The sequence below is a fragment of the Homalodisca vitripennis genome, chromosome 4, assembly GCF_021130785.1.
Source record: "Homalodisca vitripennis isolate AUS2020 chromosome 4, UT_GWSS_2.1, whole genome shotgun sequence".
Lineage (NCBI taxonomy): Eukaryota > Metazoa > Arthropoda > Insecta > Hemiptera > Cicadellidae > Homalodisca > Homalodisca vitripennis.
Window position 1 is genome coordinate 67,413,835 of NC_060210.1, and position 22,101 is coordinate 67,435,935.

Genomic DNA, 22,101 nt, shown 5'->3' on the forward strand with positions numbered 1-22,101 from the left:
ACAATAATAATAAACCCTGAAAGGTTTACTTTTTATCCTAATGATGATATCTTAAAGTTTAACTAAAGTGTTTTTAATTTTTGTTTATTATATGCATATAAATTTAGAAAAGCCTAAATTATGTAACTTTAGTTTAAGTAGAATTTTATCTTTTGTAATTTTAATTTCATTTTAAAATTTGAAATGCCACAGTTATGAAAGAAACGTTTTTTGTTTATTAATTTTGAATCTTAATCTTTAAAGCAAAATTTAGATTATTTCTATAAAAAGGGAGATGTTACATATGATAGTTATATTTCATATAAAACATCTTACTCGACGTAAAACCACATATGTTTTAGATAGACAATAAGTGGGTGTGTTTTCATCATCATCATCATGTAGACCAAGTCTTGGTGTGTCCTTCAGGTTTCCTTATATGATTTATACATTTGATGTATTTCATAATTAAATGCATATCTTAAACATTACACTAGTTACCAGGATATTTAGTCACTGAGGCTGGCTGACTCTCCTACATTCAGTGGTTTTACTTCTTTGTAGCTAGCCAGGTACAGTACGCGCGCTGAAGGTTTGGCTCCGAGTCAACCGAGCGGACTATGGCGGGGGACGGGTGGATTGCCCGATATAACAACTGTTCTGCAGACATCCGCCAGTGTTTGGCCCGCTGCAGTCTGAATATTTATTGTCCCTGTTCTCCCTCACAGTCGAGTATTCACTGTTGTTAGAAGTGGACAAGTGGTTTAAGTGCGTTATACACAATTCATTAGTTTAGTTAGTAGTGAGGTTAGTGAATTTTGGTAGTTGTAGGGCGTTACAAATTATTTAATATTATCCTTGCTATTAAGGTTATATTACAAGTTTTATTAGTTTTGTTTTGATTCATCATCTCAGTCGGTATAATGGCCCGATACATTTCCAAAGTGGCTCGAGGAAAAACTACGAGAAGCCAGGCTCGAGAAATTATATGGAGGGTTAGTGAGTTCATGGCAAATGAGTCGAAACTATCTAATGATGAACGAATCCCTATAAATAAATGTTTAGAAAGAACTGCGCGGCTTGTGGTGTTTCAAAGACACTGATTAAGGAGATTCGCCATGAAAAAAATTATGGATTCTTCCACTAAAGGGGAGTGTTCGTTCACTACCCCTAAAAAATACAAAAGAAAAAAGAAAATAGTAGAACTAGACGACTTTGATAATGTGTTGTTCGAAGAACCGTCCATGAATGTTATAAAACTGATAGTTGCCTGTCAACTCTTCAATTGTTAAAAAACAAGCTGAATGAAAAAATTAACTATGAAGGGGGTTTAACTAGCCTCAGAAAAATATTAGCATCATTAGGATTTCGGTGGAAAAAAAAAATTGAAAATAATAGGCAAATTTTGATTGAAGCTAGTGACATAAGAACGAAACGAAACATATAAACTATTTACGAAGTATAAAACAAGCGCGAGCAGAGAACTCTGTTGTTTACATTGATGAATCGTATATATTATCATCTCATCATATTATCTCATGTGACTGAAAAGGGATGGAGTGACGCCAGTCTTCAAGGTTTTAAAAAGAAAATAAGTAAAGGCGAGAGGGCCATAATACTGCACGCAGAGGGTGAAATGGGGTTTATTCCTGGAGCTTGCTTAATCTGGAAAGCGGGAACGAGCGAAGGTGATTATCATGATCAGATGAACCATGCGAACTTCATGACATGGACAAGAACTGAGCTCATTCCAAACTTACCAGTTAACTCTCTAATAATTATTGATAATGCCACCTATCATAACGTCCAAGTTAATAAAGCACCTAATTCAGGTTCCAAAAAAGCAGAAATGATCAAGTGGCTACAAGATCATGGACTGCAGTTTGATACAATGTCACTTAAGCCCGAATTGTATAGTTTAGTAAAACAACATAAGGATGTATTTAAAAGATTTGCATTTGACGATTTGTTAGAAAATCATGGACACAGCGTTCTTCACCTTCCTCCGTACCATCCAGATCTAAATCCGATTGAGAATATTTGGGGAATAATAAAAAATTATGTAGGCCAATAAAATTTTGTAAATAACATTAAAAATACCATAGCGTTATGCAAAGAGAAGATAGACTCAATAACAAAAGATGACTGGGGAAAGGTGGGTAAGAAAGTTGTAAAATTTGAAGATGAATATTATGAAAAGGAACATTTAATTGATGACACAACAGAGAGATTTATTATTAGTTTGAATGACTCATCTAACTCAACTCGCAATTGGCAACTCTATTATAGGTAAGAAAATCTTTGTAAACAAAGTAAAATCTAGGGAAAATACTGTTCACCACGCCGATTTTAAAATAACGGATTCTACATTTATGCGTTGAGAATTTAAATTGTTAATTTGTATTGTTGACGTTTAGTAATTTTACGATTTTTAATCACTAATAGATTTATGACATTTTATTTCTTATCTGTCAGAAAGTCAAATTAGTATACAATGTATTGCTAAGGTAGTATTCGAATTTTGAATTGAATGCTACAATGTAATACGGTTTAATCCATATATAACCAATGCCTCTATGTATAGTGTATTCGTAGAAATGCTAAAAAAACCATTATTTATTGTCATGCCACATAATTAATAATTAAGTTTTTCATAAACAGGATTCTTTATACAACAGTGTTTCGTATTCATTCATTTGTCATAAAATTAGTTTATAAACAATACACCCCAAAACGCTTTCTATTCGAATATAATACAATGAAGTTCAACATAATTTCATTAAAGTTTAAAACTTTTAGTTTATCACAGGTCACCACTATGGCCTAGTGTTTTTTTTTTTTCAGAAATAAACTATTGCAAAGTGAAACTTTCAAATGGTATTGCCGTGTTGCATTTACGTGAATGGGCCATAAACTGTAGGGCAGCGGTGTCGGTGATACATTCCACTTCAGACTAAGTTACGGCTAACCTAAACTATGTATCTGAAAAAAGTTAAATCTAAAATTAACTTCAGTTCATTCAGAAAAACTTTCCCGCTGGTGAAAGTTTCCTGACCAAATAATAAAAAAAAATCCTCACATACAAACTTTTTTGTATCACAATTTTGGCACAGTTAATTTTAAAATATATTTTATTGAAGAAAAGCAATGAGACATTGAAACTTAATACATCCATTAGCATTGGCATAAACAGGAAAATAGATCTGCGAAGTAGGAAAATAGGCAACGACAGGGCCGAACCTTCAGCGCGCGTACTGTATCAGGATATTCAGCCACTGATCCTAGCTGTCTCTCCTGTATTCAGTGGTTTGACTTCCTTGTAGCTAGCCAGGTACCAGGATATTCAGCCACTGATCCTAGCTGCCTCTCCTGCATTCAGTGGTTTGACCACTACATAGGTGGTTTCCATTTCAAAAGCAGTGTTGGAGCAAATGAAACATGTATCATTGTCCATGATCACTTTTGGGGAATTATGTCACATAAGTGTACGCCTTATACCCTGGGTGCTTGGACAAATTATCTCTATGGTTTCTCAGGCAGCTGCATAGAGTTTATTCACAAGATGGAACAAGATTAAATACACTCCTGCGAGAACTGTGCAATAGTACATTCATACGTCTTATATGTGGGAGATAATAAAACTAAAAGGGGTCATCATTGTGGATACACTTTATTCATAAGCTCCAAGCACAGAATGGCATCAAATAGTTGACATAGGGATACAGACTCTCTTTCCATAATTTCTTTTCTATCACATATTTATCCTTTACTCAAGTTTCTTTTTAGATAGCTGGAAATGTAAAACAATATACAGGGTGATTCGGGTAGTGTTACTAGCACTTTCTAAGCTTATTGTACTAGAAAAAATAACGAAAAAAGTGCATATTAACATAGGTCCGGAAATTATCATTATTAAATTTTCTAGAAGTTTGTAAAAATGTATGTATGTTTTTATTACCTATTTAACAAATTAATTGTATATTAACAGAAAAATTTTCATACAAAATGGCAACCGTTGCAGATTTGTAAAGTCAAATAACGAACAAAAAACATTTTATCTTTTGATATGCAACAGCTGTTTTACATACGTTATAACAATTTTACAAAATACTAATTATTTTGTAATTTTACATCAATTTCAACAATACTTTTTCCAACGAACTCTGTCAATGCAAAAGTGAGCATAACCACTTTACTAAAGATACGCTTGCACAAGCCAGGAGCAACAAACAACTTATACCTCTCAACTATGATATGTTTGGCACGTTAACACCTTCACTGTGATACTTAGCAACATGAGAGACAGGTACTTGATATTAGATAAGTCCAACAGTTACAATGTAAATTGGAATCAATTTAAAATTATCTTTAACAGAATAATATTGATTGTTTCAACTGTCCTTTTAATCTTAAAAATTGGCTATGTTCATCACAATAATGCTAAATAACTTATTAATAAGATGTGGAAATTATATGTCCGAATTGGATTTTGAGCATATGACTGCAGAGTGATAAGCTCAGTTGCTAACCTCTTAGCTAAAAACAATGGTATGATAAGTATTAACATAATATTGGACAATGTGCAATTTCATACTCAACACACAACAATCTTTTATTCTATGTCTTCATGATGTTGTTTATATATATATATATATATATATATATATATATATATATATATATATATATATATATATATATATGCTTAGTTTTTGGTTTGGACTAAAATTATTGTTTTTAGGCCTATCATTAGTGAAATACTTAGGTCTTATATAACCTTTCTTCTTGATTGCATGCAAGCCTACGCTATCTGCAGTACCTAGGCCTACCTTGCCTTGAATCACCTGTGCTTGCTGCCTACTCAGTTCAGCAGCTCGACACTGATTCAACGCCTTAGACAAAGTTAAATCGCTTTCTCTAAGTAGAGCTTCCTGTAACTGTTTGTCGCTAATACCAATCACTACCCTATCTCTTATTAGACTGTCTTCGTCTTCTTTAAAATCGCAAGGTTTGGCTAGAGCTTTCAATGACGTAACGTAATGATCTATAAGTTCATTTTCTTGTTGTATTCTACTAAAAAATTTATACCTACAGTACACAACATTCTTCTTAGGATTGAAGTATGCATCATAGAGTTCGATCACTTTTTTGAAAGTATCTGCTTCGTCTTGTTTAAATGTATTATAAATTTCCATACCTTCATCCCCTATGCAATGTAAAAGCATTGCTACTTTAACCTTGTCTTCTTTTCCATCATTGCCTGATGCAAGGAGGAAATTTCCAAACTTTTGTTTAAACAGAGCCCAATTGTTTGCTACGTTTTCATCAATCACTAACCCTCGAGGTTGTTTAAAATCCATTTTTAGGTTATAATTTCAATCTATTAACATTACTTAAAAACATATTCATAATATACCTGAAATTTCATATCTCAACTGAAACTTGTTGCTCTGCTAACAAGTTCTTTGGAAACTTTTTGCATTAACTCTGCACATTGGCAATTTTGGATTAGTACTTTGAAATTGAAAACAAATAAACTGAACAATTAATGATGGCTGCCTCTGTAGCTAGTTCACGGAAACATACGTGGATGCATGGATTCTCCTAAAACACAAGTTTGAATTATAATTTCATCACTTGCACTTAGTGCTGGTTTTCCAGAACAAGTTTCAATGTCCATTGAAGTGTAGCCATTCACCTATTTTACGATTTCTGTGCTACGTTCCAAGCGCCTTCTCCAAAAGCCTATTGAATTTTTTGAATAGTTCCATTGTGGAATCTCTCAAGTTTTAGACAAAATCTGAAGCAATACCGCTGTTCCACCTGTTCTGTCATACTGCACAAAACAAGACAAAAAATGTGATGAGCAATAAATACAGGATTCTATATTAAGTGTTTGCAACCGTCGGACTTGATATTAAGGTTGTACATGCACACCTATATGCCAGTGTCTAACTCACTCCAGCAAATTCTTTGCATAGTAGAAAATGAGGTCAGGTACTGTTAAAGTAATCCTTTTAATTGCAAAAAATGGTGTATGTCTGGATTTTGTGTAAGTTAAAATTTTATCTTGGACCATGCTAGTCGCTATGTCTTAGAGATGTGTGAATCTAATGCAATGTTTTCGCAATAAACAAGATAGTCACAGTATGCGTCATAATGCTGTATGTGATGCAGTAGGTTGAATCAATATAATGTGGATTGGACTGTGGTATAGAACAAACTTTTGGGCAGTGGTGAAGGATATTGTAAACCTGGAGAAGAACATGTACTATTGACAAGTTGGATAATGAGTGAGGTTCCTGCATTGACTCCTTTGCCAGTCACAAGTAGTAAAATATTAGGATAACCAGATATTGAGGCTAGTTGGCTGTCTTAGAAGTATAGTGTTTAAGTATACCAGCATTGCCTTTTTCAATGAGCTTCATAATTTGATACACAATGTAGGTTCAAGGTTGAAATTCCATAGCATTTTTAAAGTGGTATCATGCTTGGGTATGGATTCCTGTGAATTGTTCAGGATAACTCGGAGAAACATAAATAATGGATTGAAATATGGACAAAACAATGAAATAGATTTAAATACAGGCTTGCATTTCATTAAGTTGATACACCATGTTACATATTGGTAATATGTATATTTTATATAGTACATATCTATATTGATATGAATGTGGCAGTGTACCAGTATTGTAATGGCACACAGCTCCACGTAAGATAGATTTAAGAAGATGGTTGGAAGAATACATTGTGTTGTGAACATGTGCCGTATTATTTAAATCCTATTAAATCCTAATTAATAAGTAATAATTAAAATATCACCTAAGTGATATTAAGCATGGTGTCAGGTGTGAATACTGTAAAAGTAGTGTCGTGAAGTAATAATCGCGATAACCTTGTTTTTAAGTAATGTTAATAGATTGAAATTATAACCTAAAAATGGATTTTAAACAACCTCGAGGGTTAGTGATTGATGAAAACGTAGCAAACAATTGGGCTCTGTTTAAACAAAAGTTTGGAAATTTCCTCCTTGCATCAGGCAATGATGGAAAAGAAGACAAGGTTAAAGTAGCAATGCTTTTACATTGCATAGGGGATGAAGGTATGGAAATTTATAATACATTTAAACAAGACGAAGCAGATACTTTCAAAAAAGTGATCGAACTCTATGATGCATACTTCAATCCTAAGAAGAATGTTGTGTACTGTAGGTATAAATTTTTTAGTAGAATACAACAAGAAAATGAACTTATAGATCATTACGTTACGTCATTGAAAGCTCTAGCCAAACCTTGCGATTTTAAAGAAGACGAAGACAGTCTAATAAGAGATAGGGTAGTGATTGGTATTAGCGACAAACAGTTACAGGAAGCTCTACTTAGAGAAAGCGATTTAACTTTGTCTAAGGCGTTGAATCAGTGTCGAGCTGCTGAACTGAGTAGGCAGCAAGCACAGGTGATTCAAGGCAAGGTAGGCCTAGGTACTGCAGATAGCGTAGGCTTGCATGCAATCAAGAAGAAAGGTTATATAAGACCTAAGTATTTCACTAATGATAGGCCTAAAAACAATAATTTTAGTCCAAACCAAAAACTAAGCGACCAATCAAGAGGTCAAGGAGCTCGTCAAGATTTTAATAAAGGACAAACGTATAAGTGTCTAAAATGTGGAACTGAGCATACTAGGGCTAATTGTCCTGCGTATGGAAAAACTTGTAGGAAATGTGGACTTAAGAACCATTATGCCATTGGTTGTTATGGAGCAAATAAAAATAAACCAAAACTTAAGAAAACCGTTCATGAAGCTACGATGGAGCGAGAAGACATGGAAGATATTTTCATAGGCGCCTTATTCCAAGAAAAGGTATCCAGGGAGGTCCAGTCCAAAGAAGAGGTGTCCAGGGAGGTCCAGTCCAAAGCAGATGTGTCCAGAGAGGTAAACAGTCTTGAGAAGAAAGTGGAAGTGTTGTCGTGGATGCAAAATGTGAAAATAAATGATCAAAATGTGAGTTTTAAGCTTGATAGTGGTGCGCAGTGCAATGTGTTACCATTACATGTGTTGAATCAGTTGAAGTTACCTAAGGTAAGACTTGAGCCTAATAATAGTAGAATTCTAAGCTATGACAATCAAGAGTTAAGTTGTTTAGGAAATATTGTTCTTGACTCGGAGATTGATGGTAAAAAATACAGGATAAAATATGTAGTAGTAAAAACCGAAAGTGTCCCAATACTTGGTTTAATTGCTTGCGTAAAGTTTAATTTGATTAAAAGAGTTAATAATTTGCAAGTAGGTCTAGCTTCAGATACTAAAGAAAGTTTTGTAAATAAACATAAAAATGTCTTTACTGGAGTAGGAAAGTTCCCTAAAAAATTGACTCTAGAGTTAAAAGAAAATGCTAAATCTGTAATAAATTCTGTTAGAAGAATTCCTGAATCAGTCAAACCTAAACTAAAAGAGGTCCTTGATAGGCTAAAAGAAAATAAAATAATTGAACCTGTAGACTATCCGACTGATTGGGTTAATAACATTGTAATAGTAGAGAAACCAGATAAATCCTTACGTATATGTTTGGATCCTGCTCAGCTTAATGATTGTGTAAAATTGGATCCTTATCCAATTCCCTCTGCAGATGAGTTAGAACTATTGTTGAGAGGAAAGTCTTGTTTTACTGTACTTGATATGAAAGATGGGTTTCATCAAATTGAATTAGATCATGAAAGTAGCTTGTTAACAACTTTCATAACTCCTTTTGGTAAATATAAGTACAACAAACTACCTTTTGGGTTAAGAGTAAGTCCGGAAATCTTTCAAAAATATAATGTACAAATGTTTGGTGATATTCCTAATGTAGGAATTTATTTTGATGACTTCATAATTGCAACTGAATCAGAAAAAGAACATAATGAAGTTTTAAAACATGTAATGGATAGAGCGTTAAAAAATAATGTTAAGTTCAATGCTAAAAAATTACAGTATAAAGTAAGCAGTGTCAAATATCTTGATATGATATTTTCTAAAGAAGGCGTAACTCTAGAGCCTGAACGTGTCAAAAGTATTGTTGCGTTAGAAGAGCCGGAAAGTAAAAAAGAATTGCAAAGTGTGTTAGGTGTAACTAACTACTTATCTAAGTTTGTACATAACATGAGTCAGTTAACTGAGCCCTTAAGGCAATTGTTAAAAAAAATGTTGATTTTTTGTGGACAAAAGATCATTCAGAAGCGTTCAAAAAACTTAAGTCTAAGATTGCTGAGGCAACATCGCTTAAAATCTTTGATCCTAAGAAAGAGTGTGAAATTTTTGTTGATTCATCTAATTTTGGGTTTGGAGCATGTCTCCTTCAACAAGGGTATCCGATAGCATTTGCTTCTAAAGCGTTAACCGATACAGAAATAAAGTATCCAATAATAGATAAGGAGATGGCAGCTATGTGTTTTGCCCTGTCAAAGTATCATAAATTTATTTATGGTCAAAAGGTTACTGTATATACTGATCATAAGCCTTTGGTTTCAATTGTTTCAAAAAACATGCATAAGGTTTCTAATAGGTTACAAAAGTTTAAACTTAATCTACTTAAGTATAATATTGAAGTTAAATACTTACCTGGAAAATCTAATATTTTAGCAGATTTATTGTCTAGAAAAGTTTCATGTAAAATGAATGAAAAGAATGAAAGTTATTTGAATAGTGAACTTGAAAAATCTGTTATGGTTCATAGCCCAAAAAATCAGTTAAGTATGTCTGAAAGTAAAAAACTAGAATTTAAAAGTGCTACTGAGAATGATAGTGTTTTGAAAGGTATTGTTAAATACATACATGAAGGATGGCCTTCATATAAAAGTTTGAGTAATGAAATGAAAACTTATCATAAAGTTAAAGATGAAATATCATATGAAGATGGTTTGTTATTTTTTCGCAACAAAATCATCGTTCCTTCTGTTTTGCGACAAAGTATGCTAAATTTAGTACATGAATCTCACCTTGGTGTAGTTAAATGTAAAGCCAGAGCAAGGCAAATTCTATATTGGCCTAACATAAACGGAGACATTGAAAACCTAGTTTTGAGCTGTCAGATATGTAAAAAATATAGGTTTGCAAACGTAAAAGAACCATTAATGTCTCACGAAACGGCTAGTAGGCCATGGCAATTCGTATATAGTGACATACTAGAGTATGGTGGTCAAAATTATTTGGTAGTTACTGATGCTTATTCTAACTGGGTAGAATTGAGAAAATTGTATGATAAGTCAGCCAACAGTATAGAATAGAATAGAATAGAAAAATTATTTATTTTCTTGAAAATATGTACAATAGTAAAATTATATAAACATCATTTATACCTTAAGCACAAACACAAACATTGCTCCTTAGTTGTAGACACAATTGACATGAAAATAAAAATAAAACAATGTAACTTTTTGTTAAAGAAATATGAACATGTCTTTTTTTTATATTAATACAGCTAAGGTACATCAATAAACAAAATTCAAGAAAACAAAATAGGACCTCAAAAGGCAAGGAACTGCCTGTGTAGAGGCTCCAACTTTCTTAGAAAAACAAAAGAAAACAACACTCAAGCGAATGAAATTAACAAATAAATTCAAATACGATAAATCTTCCCATTTAAACTAAGCTTTAATAAAACAAATTTGAATAAAAAACACATTATATAATTTTCAAAGTCTAAAGCTAATTCAGTACATAAAATGCCATAAATATAAATTATAACCATATCCAGTTATTATATCTTCCATATAGACTTAACGTTATAGAGCGTTGAAAAATATTTTTTCTCAGTTTGGTGTGCTAGAACGCTTTGTTTCAGACAATGTTCCCTATAGTTCTCAAGTGTTCAAATCTTTTGCCAATGAGTACAATTTCATAACTGTGACAAGTAGTCCATTTTATCCTAGAAGTAACGGCAGATCAGAAAAAGCTGTTGCAATATGCAAAAGTCTTTTGAGACGGGCCAAGGATAGTGGTAAGGATATTGAGTTGTTACTTTTAGATTACAGAAATACTGCTCTTAGTAATGTGAATGTCAGTCCTGCACAATTGTTTTTGAATAGAGTGTTAAAGTCAAAATTGCCTGTAAATACTAATGACCTCAAGCCTAAAATAGTTAATGTCAACAGAAGTAGCCTAAATGAAAAATCTAAAAAATATTATGACAAAACATCAAAGTCACTTGGTAGTTTTGAGAAAGGTGATAATGTTTTGATTCAAAAAGGTAAAGAGTGGATAGGTGGTAAAGTAATTGAAAAGTTAAGCTTTCCCTCACGAAGCTATGTAGTTGAAGATAAATATGGGCAAGTGTATCGTAGAAATAGAATAATGTTGAAAAAATGTTATTATGAAGTTGGTAAAAATAATTATTATGATTTAATTGTAGAAAATGATGTGGGTAGGCCAAATGATAACAATATAGAAAATGTTGTTGAAAGACCTAATGTTGTTCCTGATAGGCCAGTGCAAAACCAAACAACTAGATGTGGTCGGGCTATCAGAAAGCCTGCTCATTTGAATGACTTTGTTTAGAGATAACTTTTGTTTGAAAGTTTTTGGTAACATCCATTTTCATAATTATATTAACTTTAATCTGTTTGTGTTGTTTTATCATTTTTATTAAAAAAAAGGAGGATGTTACCTATTGGTAATATGTTGTATATTTTATATAGTACATATCTATATTGATATGAATGTGGCAGTGTACCAGTATTGTAATGGCACAAAGCTCCACGTAAGATAGATTTAAGAAGATGGTTGGAAGAATACATTGTGTTGTGAACATGTGCCGTATTATTTAAATCCTATTAAATCCTAATTAATAAGTATTAATTAAAATATCACCTAAGTGATATTAAACACACCATTTGCCAGTGGCGTTATCTAACGGGAGGTTCAAAAATTTAAATTAACGATTTTAAATGTGACTGATATTACAAAAAAGGTGAAGAGAAGGCATCCCTACAATCTCACAATTCATAAACAATAAAACTATGCAAATTTTCTTTTTATTGTAAAACATATAATTTTTTACGGTGCAGTGTAAGATATAATATTCAACTATGGTAGAATAATTAGACTAGGAAAATTTGCTCAGGTGATTTACCTAAGGCAAAATAAATCTGAAATACTATGAAGGAAATGTAATAAATATATAGAAGAATCAGTATCAGATAAATATATCAAAATTATACTAAAACTGATGTAAGAGTTGTTTAAAAGCCATAAGCCAGTGAACTGTGAAGGTTTATTTTGTCAAAGAGGATATGTATTTAACTGTTTTGACAGAAAATTTGCATGCAGTAATTAAAAATTATATTGAAGCAATGACAGGGCTTCAGCTCTGTATCAACTGGTCTATTTTTGTCTCATATTGTTGTCCATGTAGTTGCTCAAATTCACATTAACATACTTCCTTAACAAGATATTCCATAGGTTTGATATCTTCTTTTCATAATTTTTTCATAAAGAGCAAAAACAAAGTAAGCAATAAAAGCCATTATATTGTTCTCTAATGACTTGTTATAATTAATTATTTTCCTACTCATCTTTGAAAATTGACAAAGGAGTGTAATATTGATGATAATCATTATATTGAGTATGAAAGTCTATTGTGTTATGTTTTGCAAGAGATCTAAATTGTAAAATATATACACTTATGCTGACATGTTACATATTGTTTGAAGTTTTATTATATAATTTAATATATATCTCATTGATATTTTAATATGTTAAAATCTTGAATTTTATGTATTCAATTGTAATTCATGCATTACAAAATTCTTATATTTCGAGGATTACCTCTGGCTACATGACACATACCACCAGTACGTGTCAGGTTTCATGTTGTAGTATTGTTGAACGTACACTTAAAATATGTGTATACTTCTAAACATTTATATAAAATAAATAAGTTAAAATTTCTTAGTAGCGGGCAATAAATTGATAAATATAGTTATAAACTTGAGATGCAGCTGATATGAGTGTTATGCATGGACAGAATGGTTTGTTATTGAATATTGAGTTCATCCATGAGAATCAATTCGCAACACGTTAAATTATGCCAGATTTCCAAATGACCTGCTGTTGAAAATGTCAACTTCTTTATATGTTTGTGTATATAAACCTAAATTATATTTTAATTGTAAGTGTACACTTAACAATGCTGTAATTGTGTAAAACGTGTCACATGAGAACAACTTTACTGGGTTCCTGCATGCTGTAAGTGTAAATTCCTTGAAATATAAGATATATCAGCTATCCCAGGGTTAGATCCAGGTAGAAATGTTTAAATCTGTAAAAAAAGATTTTCAGATCAATCTAATTTTTACGAGTTTTAGATATAGCAATACATGTGTCTCAATCAATACAACACACTGTCTTCTTAAGCACAGTTTTAAGAACACTAATTAACAATGATCACTTTCCATATATATATATATATATATATATATATATATATATATATATATATATATATAAAATTCAAGAACCTCATGCACCCTCTACAAACATGATACATATCTAAAATATTTTAATAATTAAGATTTTTAGAGAGAAGTGTACTTACTAATCGATTGTACGTAGCATGTTAAGGACAATTTTTTGTTTTAGTATCATATCAGTATTTTCAATTTATTTATAAAGGAAGATTTCAATAAATATATGTAATTATTTTATAGATCAGTCAAAATAACATTGTGGTTAAAAAAATACTTCTTGTTTAGTTTCTGGTAAAAATGCTCCAACCTACCAGTTGCACTTGACATTACCACAGATCAATCGATTAATTAACGTTTGGTATTCAGTTAATCACAACACTGACAAAGTGATAACTCCAAAGAGTGTCTATGCCAATGCCATCAGTGCTATCTATGATGTGTTAGTCTCTTATCTAATTTGTCGGCCACTCTTGACAGCACTTTTCTCTTCAGTGTAATCCTCAAGTACAAGTGCTGCTTTTGTAACTGCCATTATACGAGCTATGAAAGCACGAAATAGGAGACATAAGTGAGTTCTGTTACAACAATTTTGTTTGTTATATTCGTTTAGCTTAAGTTATCAGCTGTTCACAGTTAATGTTATCTCTTAGTTATACAATTTTCTGAATAATTTTCAAGAAATTTTATCAAGTTTTTCTGTTAGAATATTTGTAATTTGTTTTTACGTTTATGAATGGTGTAAAACAGTGCAAATATGTTTATTTTTGATCAAGTTGTTAGTAATAGAGCTTCTCATTGGATAAAGATTGCTACTGCTATCAACATCTTATAATTGTTCAATATTACAAAAAACAAAAACACATACTTCTGAAAATTTTTCTACTTTGTTCTCCATAAGCGTGCATCCAAGTAATTAAAATAAAGTCAATAAAGCCAAGTTTCATTTCAATTTTCATTTTAATTTTATTTCTAAACATCCCTTCTGGTTCAGTCAGATGAAAGGTGGATTTCATGTAAGGCTGTCATCTCGAAATGTCAAACTGAAAATACATTATTAGTTTAGATGGGCATGTTAATATAATCGTAACCCTTTCAAACATTTAGAAAGTCCACAATCTTGAAATCTAACTAGACAAAAACTTTTACAACCTTATATATAAATTTTGTTATAAAAACATGGATTTAATTTAATTACAATTAATCCCAAATTATGTTTGTAAAGATATCTATTTAGTATGGTTCAATTTTATACTTCTATAACTTTTAACTTTAAACAGCCATCATCTTGAAACCTGAAAAGTTATTGGAAAATAAGTGTGCATAAATTTTGCTTGGAATTACTTGACAATCTTATAACACTTGTAAATTTGTATTAATCTTGCGAAATACTCCAGGGAAAAAATTTGCCTAAATCTGTGAATGCCTCTTTTGAAATCTGCATGTAATCTGTTTTAGAAATGTTATCAAAATACTACACAATTTTGGAAGTTGTCACCTTAAAATATATGAACCTTGAGAAGTACAATTGAAGCATTGGGTCTAATCATTTGTTTTCATTGAGAAAATTGGAATATATAAAAATCAGATTTTTTAACCCTTTAACCACCACGACCAAGATATATTGTGCAACACTAGTTTTGTGAACAATCTCCATGCCCGAGTATATTCGCTTTCGTGTTATCAGCTGTTTTATTTTTGTTGTATCAGCTGTTATATTTGTTACTTGGTGTTCTATTATGTTAGAAATGTCTAGAAGATAGCTGTCCAGTTATGTCACACCATGATGACAACACACGTGTCAGATCAGCGGTGAACGCAGTAGTCAATCGAGCATCTTCCCCACTAGAACATTTAAAGATGATTTCTAGTACATTTTTGTTCTGGTGCTAAGTTTAACTTTGGCAGGTTTATCATCATACATTCATTAGTTTAAGTTTTGTATGCTTGCCTTTTAAAGATTTTTTCCACCCTTGGAGATAAAGATATATTACGAATTCTCAAATGTAGTTTTACTTATATAACATAAACAATGGAAAATGTCCAAATTACTGTTATATTGTTAATGCGTTTAGGCACTCAAATACAAAACTTGGATACTCCACTGTATTACTTTATGTATGAGTTCAAGGTAATTATGATACGACAAAAAAGTATAAACATGTAAATGATGAAGACGGTGATTTTATTTAGTATATTTGTTTACTGATTCAGAGGCTACATTCAAAGGATGGTTGGTTAACCCTAGAATATTTCTGGATAAACCATGCCAGTCATGGATTTGGCTGGGTTAGTTAGCAAACTCCCTGATTTCATGTATGGCTGAAGATTAAACTGAAGATGCAGCATTTGTTTAGAATGTTAATTCATACAACACTGAAGTTAAGTCAGCTCTAAAGATTGGCATGTGATTATTGGTAACACTTTCAAACATTTTGGAATTCTACAAGGGCTATCCAAAGAGTAACAGCGGTTTTCAAATAAAAAAGTAACCAACTGAAATGGGAACATTTTATTATATACATTTAAAAGCTACACTCTTAGGCTATTTTTCAATGTAATCCCCGTTTAAATTGAGACATTTGTCATATTGTGACACAAATTTTCCGATTCCAGCTTTGTAAAAACCTGCCACCTGAGATCTTACCACTGATTAATGCCAGCGTGAAGTTCATCGTCATTATCGAAGCACTGCGTTTCAAGCCAGGTCTTCATCGCTGGAAAAAGGCAGTAGTCGCTTGGTGCCAGATCTGGGGTATAAAAGGCGAATGATCAAACACTTCCCAATCAAAATCTTCCAAGACTTGTTGTGTACAATTGATTGTATGGGGCCATGCATTTTCGTGGAAAAACTAAATTTTTGAGCTCAATTTTCCCCTATGCTTGTTTTGTACCACTCACCGTAGCTTATGTAATGTTTCACAGCACCTCTCTACGTTGATTGATCATCCTTGTTCAAAAATATTAATCAGAATCACACCCTTAACATCCCAAAAAACAGTTGCCATAATCTTTCTCATGAGTTTGGAGACATTTTTTGGGTTTTTTTTTAAAGAATGTGTGTGTCCCCATTCCATAGAATGCATTTTTGTTTCACAATTGGCATGCTTCACCCATGTTTCATCAACAGTAAAGATACGATAGAGAAGTTCATTACCGTGTTTGTCGTATTCATTAAGGTTAAGGATGCAGCAAGTCTTTGTTTTTTGTGATCTTTCGTAAGGATTTTTGGAACCCACCTAGCACAAAATTGTAGTATCCAAGCTTCGCTACAACAATTTCATGAAGTAAACTTCATGAAATTTGTGGGAAATGTTCTGAGAGATGTCATTGTAAAACGGTGATTTTCAATAACTTTGTCATTGATTTTCAACTTCAAATCATCACGTACTAGGCTAGGTCGACCGCTACGACTATTGTCATGAACATTGGTGGAGCCATTTTTAAAGTCAATACACCACTACCTTACTCTGCTTTTACTCATTATTCCATTTTCATAAACTTCACACAGTTGGTGATTGATTTCTATTGGATTATGGTTTTTTTGCCATCAGAAACGTTATCACTGAACGCACTTCAATTGCAGCATACATTACATTTAATCACAGTGAGAAAAGTAAAAGAGATAAAGACCCCGCCCGACAACAGCTCAATGCATACTGAATGCCACAGTGTTTAGATACCAAGATGGCGGCTTTAGTCCCGTCCAATGCCACATCATTAAGAAATGTCTGTTACTTTCTGGATAATCTTCGTATTATCTTGAATGAAACTTCTTAATACAAAGATTATTATAACTATGTAAATATTTTGTGATTAATTTTAAATCAAGCGATGTAATAACTTTTTATTGCGAGGCCTTTCGTCTTTGAATGTGGGTCTGAAGATGTTTCCTTCGAAAACAAAAGAGCTCACAAAAAACTTTTTAAACTTTATTGCATTCTTTGATTTTAAATTAATAACGAGAAGAATATCCAATAAGACAAGACCATCTACAAAGAATATAAAGTTATTTCCAAATACATGGACTTGGTTTTATTGCAATTAGAAGTTATGTTTCCAAACATTACTTATTAAAATGATTTGATGATATCATATACTTCTAAAAGATTTGTACAGTTGATGTTTAGAAATCTTACAGTCATAAAACCTGAAGTAAATACAAGCATTTTCATAAATGAGCTGGCATACAACTCTGTTTTTCTCAACGATACATAGTAACTGAAGTATAACCATTCCTTTTCAAAAACATTTTATTAAAAATTTTAAGAGATATAGAAAAATTAGTAGGTATAAAAGTAGATTGAAATTGCTTGACATTTCTAAAAAAAACCTTGGACATTTTTGTTTTATATAGTGAAATACCTTAGATAAAGGCTTTGCACAAATGGGAATGGCCATCATCTTAAAACTGTCTATTGGTTGAGACTGGCTAATAAATTTATCCAAGCCATGTGTAAGTACTCTCTTTACCAAATTTAGTTAGAAATTAGTCAATTGTTATGTTTACCATTATTTCCACTTTTTGTAGCATACTACTCTCAAGTTTCTAAAGAAACAAAAACAAAATTATTGTAAATTAATTCTAAAACACTTCTATTTTGCTTTACAGCTACATAATATCTTACTGAGATAATCATTCTCTTTTCAAATGTTGACCGATTTTAAAAATTACACAATATAAAAAATGTAATTTTATTCTGTTTGAGCACAAATTTAATGTTAATGCCTGCCATCATGAAACCTGTTATTGGTTAGGAGTAACTAACAAAGTCATTCCAATTATGTTAAAATACTGTCTCTATACAACATTTTTTCTGAACGTTTAAAACATTATTGCAGTTATTATGTTCAAAAGACTGTATTAATCACATCACACATGTGCACTCACTCACACACACATCTGAATTTTCGGATTACAGTGGTTTTGGGTACTGGGACCTGGACATTCTATCATGAGGGTGATTGCAGTGGGCAGATTTTAAAGACACCTAATTGAAAGTAAAACACTTCATATCATAGTCAGGCTCAAAGAGACCAGTTAAGAGTTTCGTGATGAACAACTTACTTTATGAAATTTAGATTTTGTATAGAACATGATGTTGTTGCTTATTTATTGATCCAGTGTTTAATTACTTTTCAAAACAATCAACTTAAGATACTTTTAGTTTGTTTATTTTTAATATAATAATTCATGTTTCTTTACAATCAGATTGATTAAAGTGGACTCTTTTTACAGAATGTATTGTATTAGAATAATACATAAATTAAAACTAAAGTTTCTACTTTAAATTTGTACAACCCTCAAAGGAAGGAATGTAATACTGTGCTTTGGATGGAGCTCATGGTGGCCAAATAACTCTACAATTACATAACTATGGTGGCCTTGTCATCACAGCACTGTGTGAATTCTGGTAGTTCTAATCATTGTTCTTTGTTCTATTTGCTGTTGTTGCTCTTGTAAAATGAACCGTTGTTTAAAAAATGTTGTTTCCTAGTTGCTAAATAAATTAAAGAAGGTTTTATAGTTAATAATAATAGGAAACATGAAAATAATATACTATCTCAAAAAAAAAAAAAAACTGTCAAAAGAAATAAGTATGCTCTTTTTTTAGGATAATCAGATCAGGGAAAACCTCAAATTGTTAAGGAACTTTTCACAATCACAATCGTTAAACTAAAATATAGTAAACAACTTTTGTTTTGATTAAAAAACAAATAACTTAAATTATAAATGAACATTAAAAACAAAACATACAAGACTAAACCTGATATTATTTTAATCTACTGCAAGTGTGAAGTGGGGTAAAGGTTTTTAATACTTAAGGTGTATTCTTTGTTGAACTTTAATCATTTATAACTTGATTCAGGAGAAAATACTAAGATTGAAATTTTTACTGTAGTGTAATATTATTTAGATGCTTGCTGTGAGCAACACTTAAATTTGCCTCAGCATAGATATTAAACCTCAAAATCTCAAAACTTTCAAATATTCCACTGTTTATTTGTGTATAAAAAGATAAAGGATACATATTTTGGAATTCTTCCTTAATGTTAGTAAGTATTCTTTCATATCTTACTGTTGGTAAAATATTAACTTGGGTATTTTATTCCTTCATCAGGAATTTTAGCCCTAAAAAGTGCATTTTGTGCACATTTTATTACAAACTTCGGAGGGATTTTTAAGTTATTAAGGGTAGTTTAACATGTAATTGTAAGAACCTAAATTTTAGAATTTACTTTGCTGAAAAAGATGGCATAGGTTTCATTATTGTAGCTTTACACTTTTTGGAAATATTTTGTTATTCGTTAATGGCTGTTAAGTCTACAACTAGGCCGGGTGGCCAAACCGCCATAAGTGGCTACCATCTGTCTGAATGTAGAATAAGACAAAATTTTTATTTAACTTTTTTTGAACTGCTGATTCATATGAAAATAACATATAAAAAATTCATTTCATATAGATTGACCCTACTGTGAAAAGGTAGTAATTGGTATGAAAGGTGGGATCTTTTCTCACATAACTGTGCTGGGTACCCACTAGTTCTATACAAATTATCAATTTGAAAGAAAAAAATCTTAAATCTATCCTTGGACCTGTGGTTTTTTTTCTTTCAGCAGACATATTAAATGATAATATTGTTATTTATACAAATAACAATTCTGACATTTTTATTTTGAACTTTTGTACCACAGTTGAATCATTGCACTAAAATAAAATATTATTAGAGGGCCAAATACAAACTAAAATTATAACAGAAACAAATACCAAATGACAGTGGTTGAACATTATTGCCTTGGCTATGATTGTGTATCATCTGTTAGTGTGGCATGTCTCTTCGTCAGTCCTCTAGATAGCCTACTACTGCAATGAATATTTTTTATGTACAGATCATAAAACCAAGAAAACTAATTGTTTACCCAATAGTGGTTTTAGGTGTGAGCTTGAGAGACATTTTTGTTGTTGTGACAGGTGACTAGTGCACTCAACTGTTACAATCTTAATTTTTGAATTTTAATGCATGCTTATTTGTATAACTTTGTATCCTGTAACTAAAGAACAGAATAGATACTAGTTCTTGGAATATGTACCTGTTGGTTTTTTTGTAACGTGTGGTGATGGCCAATGTATGTATTGGCCTTTCAAACAATCAATCCCTAATCAATAATTAACTTTAATGGAGGATGGAAATCGAATGGTTCTTAAGAGTCTTGTAATTTTTTTAACCCAACTGTTCCTTCACTATATTTATACAAATGTGGAGATAACAGGACAGGTTGGGATTACAAAATCTTATTTTATGAGTTAATGGTTTATTTTTAATCATTCATATGGCAAGAGCAATTGAATTTTAGCTTTGAGTAATGGAAAGGTTTTGTATAGATGTAATAATTATGTAGACTATCTGTGAACTAGTTTTCTAGCTGCTCCCAAATCTATCACCAATCATGTTAATATAATTCTGTACATTTCTTTAATAATGTCCTGAAGGATCTGTGTAAATACTTGGGTATTTAAAAATTTACTTGGGTTTCTACATTTTATTAGCTAAAATTTGCGATCCTTCTATAATTTTCAAAATAGGTGTGATGAATGTACGAGTATGAAACATCACTATATGATATTATTTTTGATCTGTTATCTTTCCAGGGTAATATCCACTGTTGTTAAAAAATTTAAGTGTATACATTATAAAAAATAATAACAAAATAACAAAAACTAAGAAGTTACAGGTATTAATCTTATTTAGTTCAGGCTCTTTTATTTTATTTTTATAGTTATTTTAATCACATGCTTAAATTGTAAATGAGTTGACTAAACTCTGTTTACAATTTGAGATCGTTCAGTAATTTTTCTTAGACCATTCCTTTGATCAGATGAACAATCACTTCAGAAATATATTTTTACTCATAAATGACTCTAAAATATACCTAATAATGTACATTCACATTATTTTTTATAATGTGAACTATATCATTGTTATTTTGTTAATTCTAACTTTTCCTCATCGCCACCTGCCAGTATATGACTTAAACTGAAAATTACATTTATTGTTTTAGACGCTATGTAGGAACTGTCATTATAGGTTGTTTAAAATATTGAATTAGTATGTTTTAAAATGTTATAGATAAAATAATTGTACACAACTAGAACAATACTCTGGTGTGAGCTTAAATAAAAATAATAAACTCACAAGTTTTTCAAATTTTCTACTAGATCAGTTTGCTCCTAGTGTGTTAATTTTGGCACCAAATGAGTCACAGAGATATGACATGTTATCACAGTTTGCGCTTGACGTGTGTCTTACCTCCCACGTGAGACTGTTGTACTGTCTTGATCGGCTCAGTACCTTGTCTGATGAAATAGTTATACTTTGTGGTGTTCAGTCATAACACCTGAGTCACTTAACTACACCCTTTTGTGTTGTAAGTATTGCAATTTACTGGATTGTCATGTTGTAAATATATAAATCTGGTTTCATTCACATCTATGTATAATAATTATAATTTTATCTGCTTCAGAATCTTCATATTAATTATCTGCTTTAGAAATCTGAATAATTATTGTTATTGCCAGTCATTTGACAATACAATTGAAAAATAATGCCTTATTCCTATAATATTGACGCCTCAAAATTAAAATTATAGCCCTCAGTATATTTTACTAAATTTTATTTCTGCA

At 31.4% G+C, this 22,101-nt stretch overlaps 1 protein-coding gene and 1 long non-coding RNA gene across 8 annotated transcripts in view; one reads left to right on the top strand and one right to left on the bottom strand.

The window, feature by feature from the left end:
• Nucleotides 1–22,101, top strand: part of LOC124359450 (mitogen-activated protein kinase kinase kinase 4) — a 146,768-nt gene that overhangs the window by 20,142 nt on the left and 104,525 nt on the right. Inside the window, exon 1 of one of the 6 annotated variants that reach the window (XM_046812195.1) lies at nucleotides 13,609–13,989. The exons of 4 other annotated variants lie outside the window; for them this stretch is intronic. In XM_046812195.1, the coding sequence (XP_046668151.1) occupies nucleotides 13,964–13,989 (26 nt within the window). In that variant the 5' untranslated portion in view covers nucleotides 13,609–13,963. Of the gene's footprint in view, nucleotides 1–13,608; nucleotides 13,990–21,740; nucleotides 21,846–22,101 lie in introns of those variants that run through there. One more of the 6 variants, XM_046812196.1, reaches the window with a different exon arrangement.
• On the bottom strand, nucleotides 14,360–21,863 carry LOC124359454. Of its 2 annotated transcripts, none has more exons than XR_006922153.1 (2): nucleotides 21,728–21,863; nucleotides 14,360–14,461 (listed from the first exon to the last, which is right to left on the bottom strand). It is a non-coding gene; the product is annotated as an uncharacterized LOC124359454 (long non-coding RNA). The 2 variants fall into 2 exon arrangements; XR_006922154.1 differs by having other exon boundaries at nucleotides 14,360–15,263.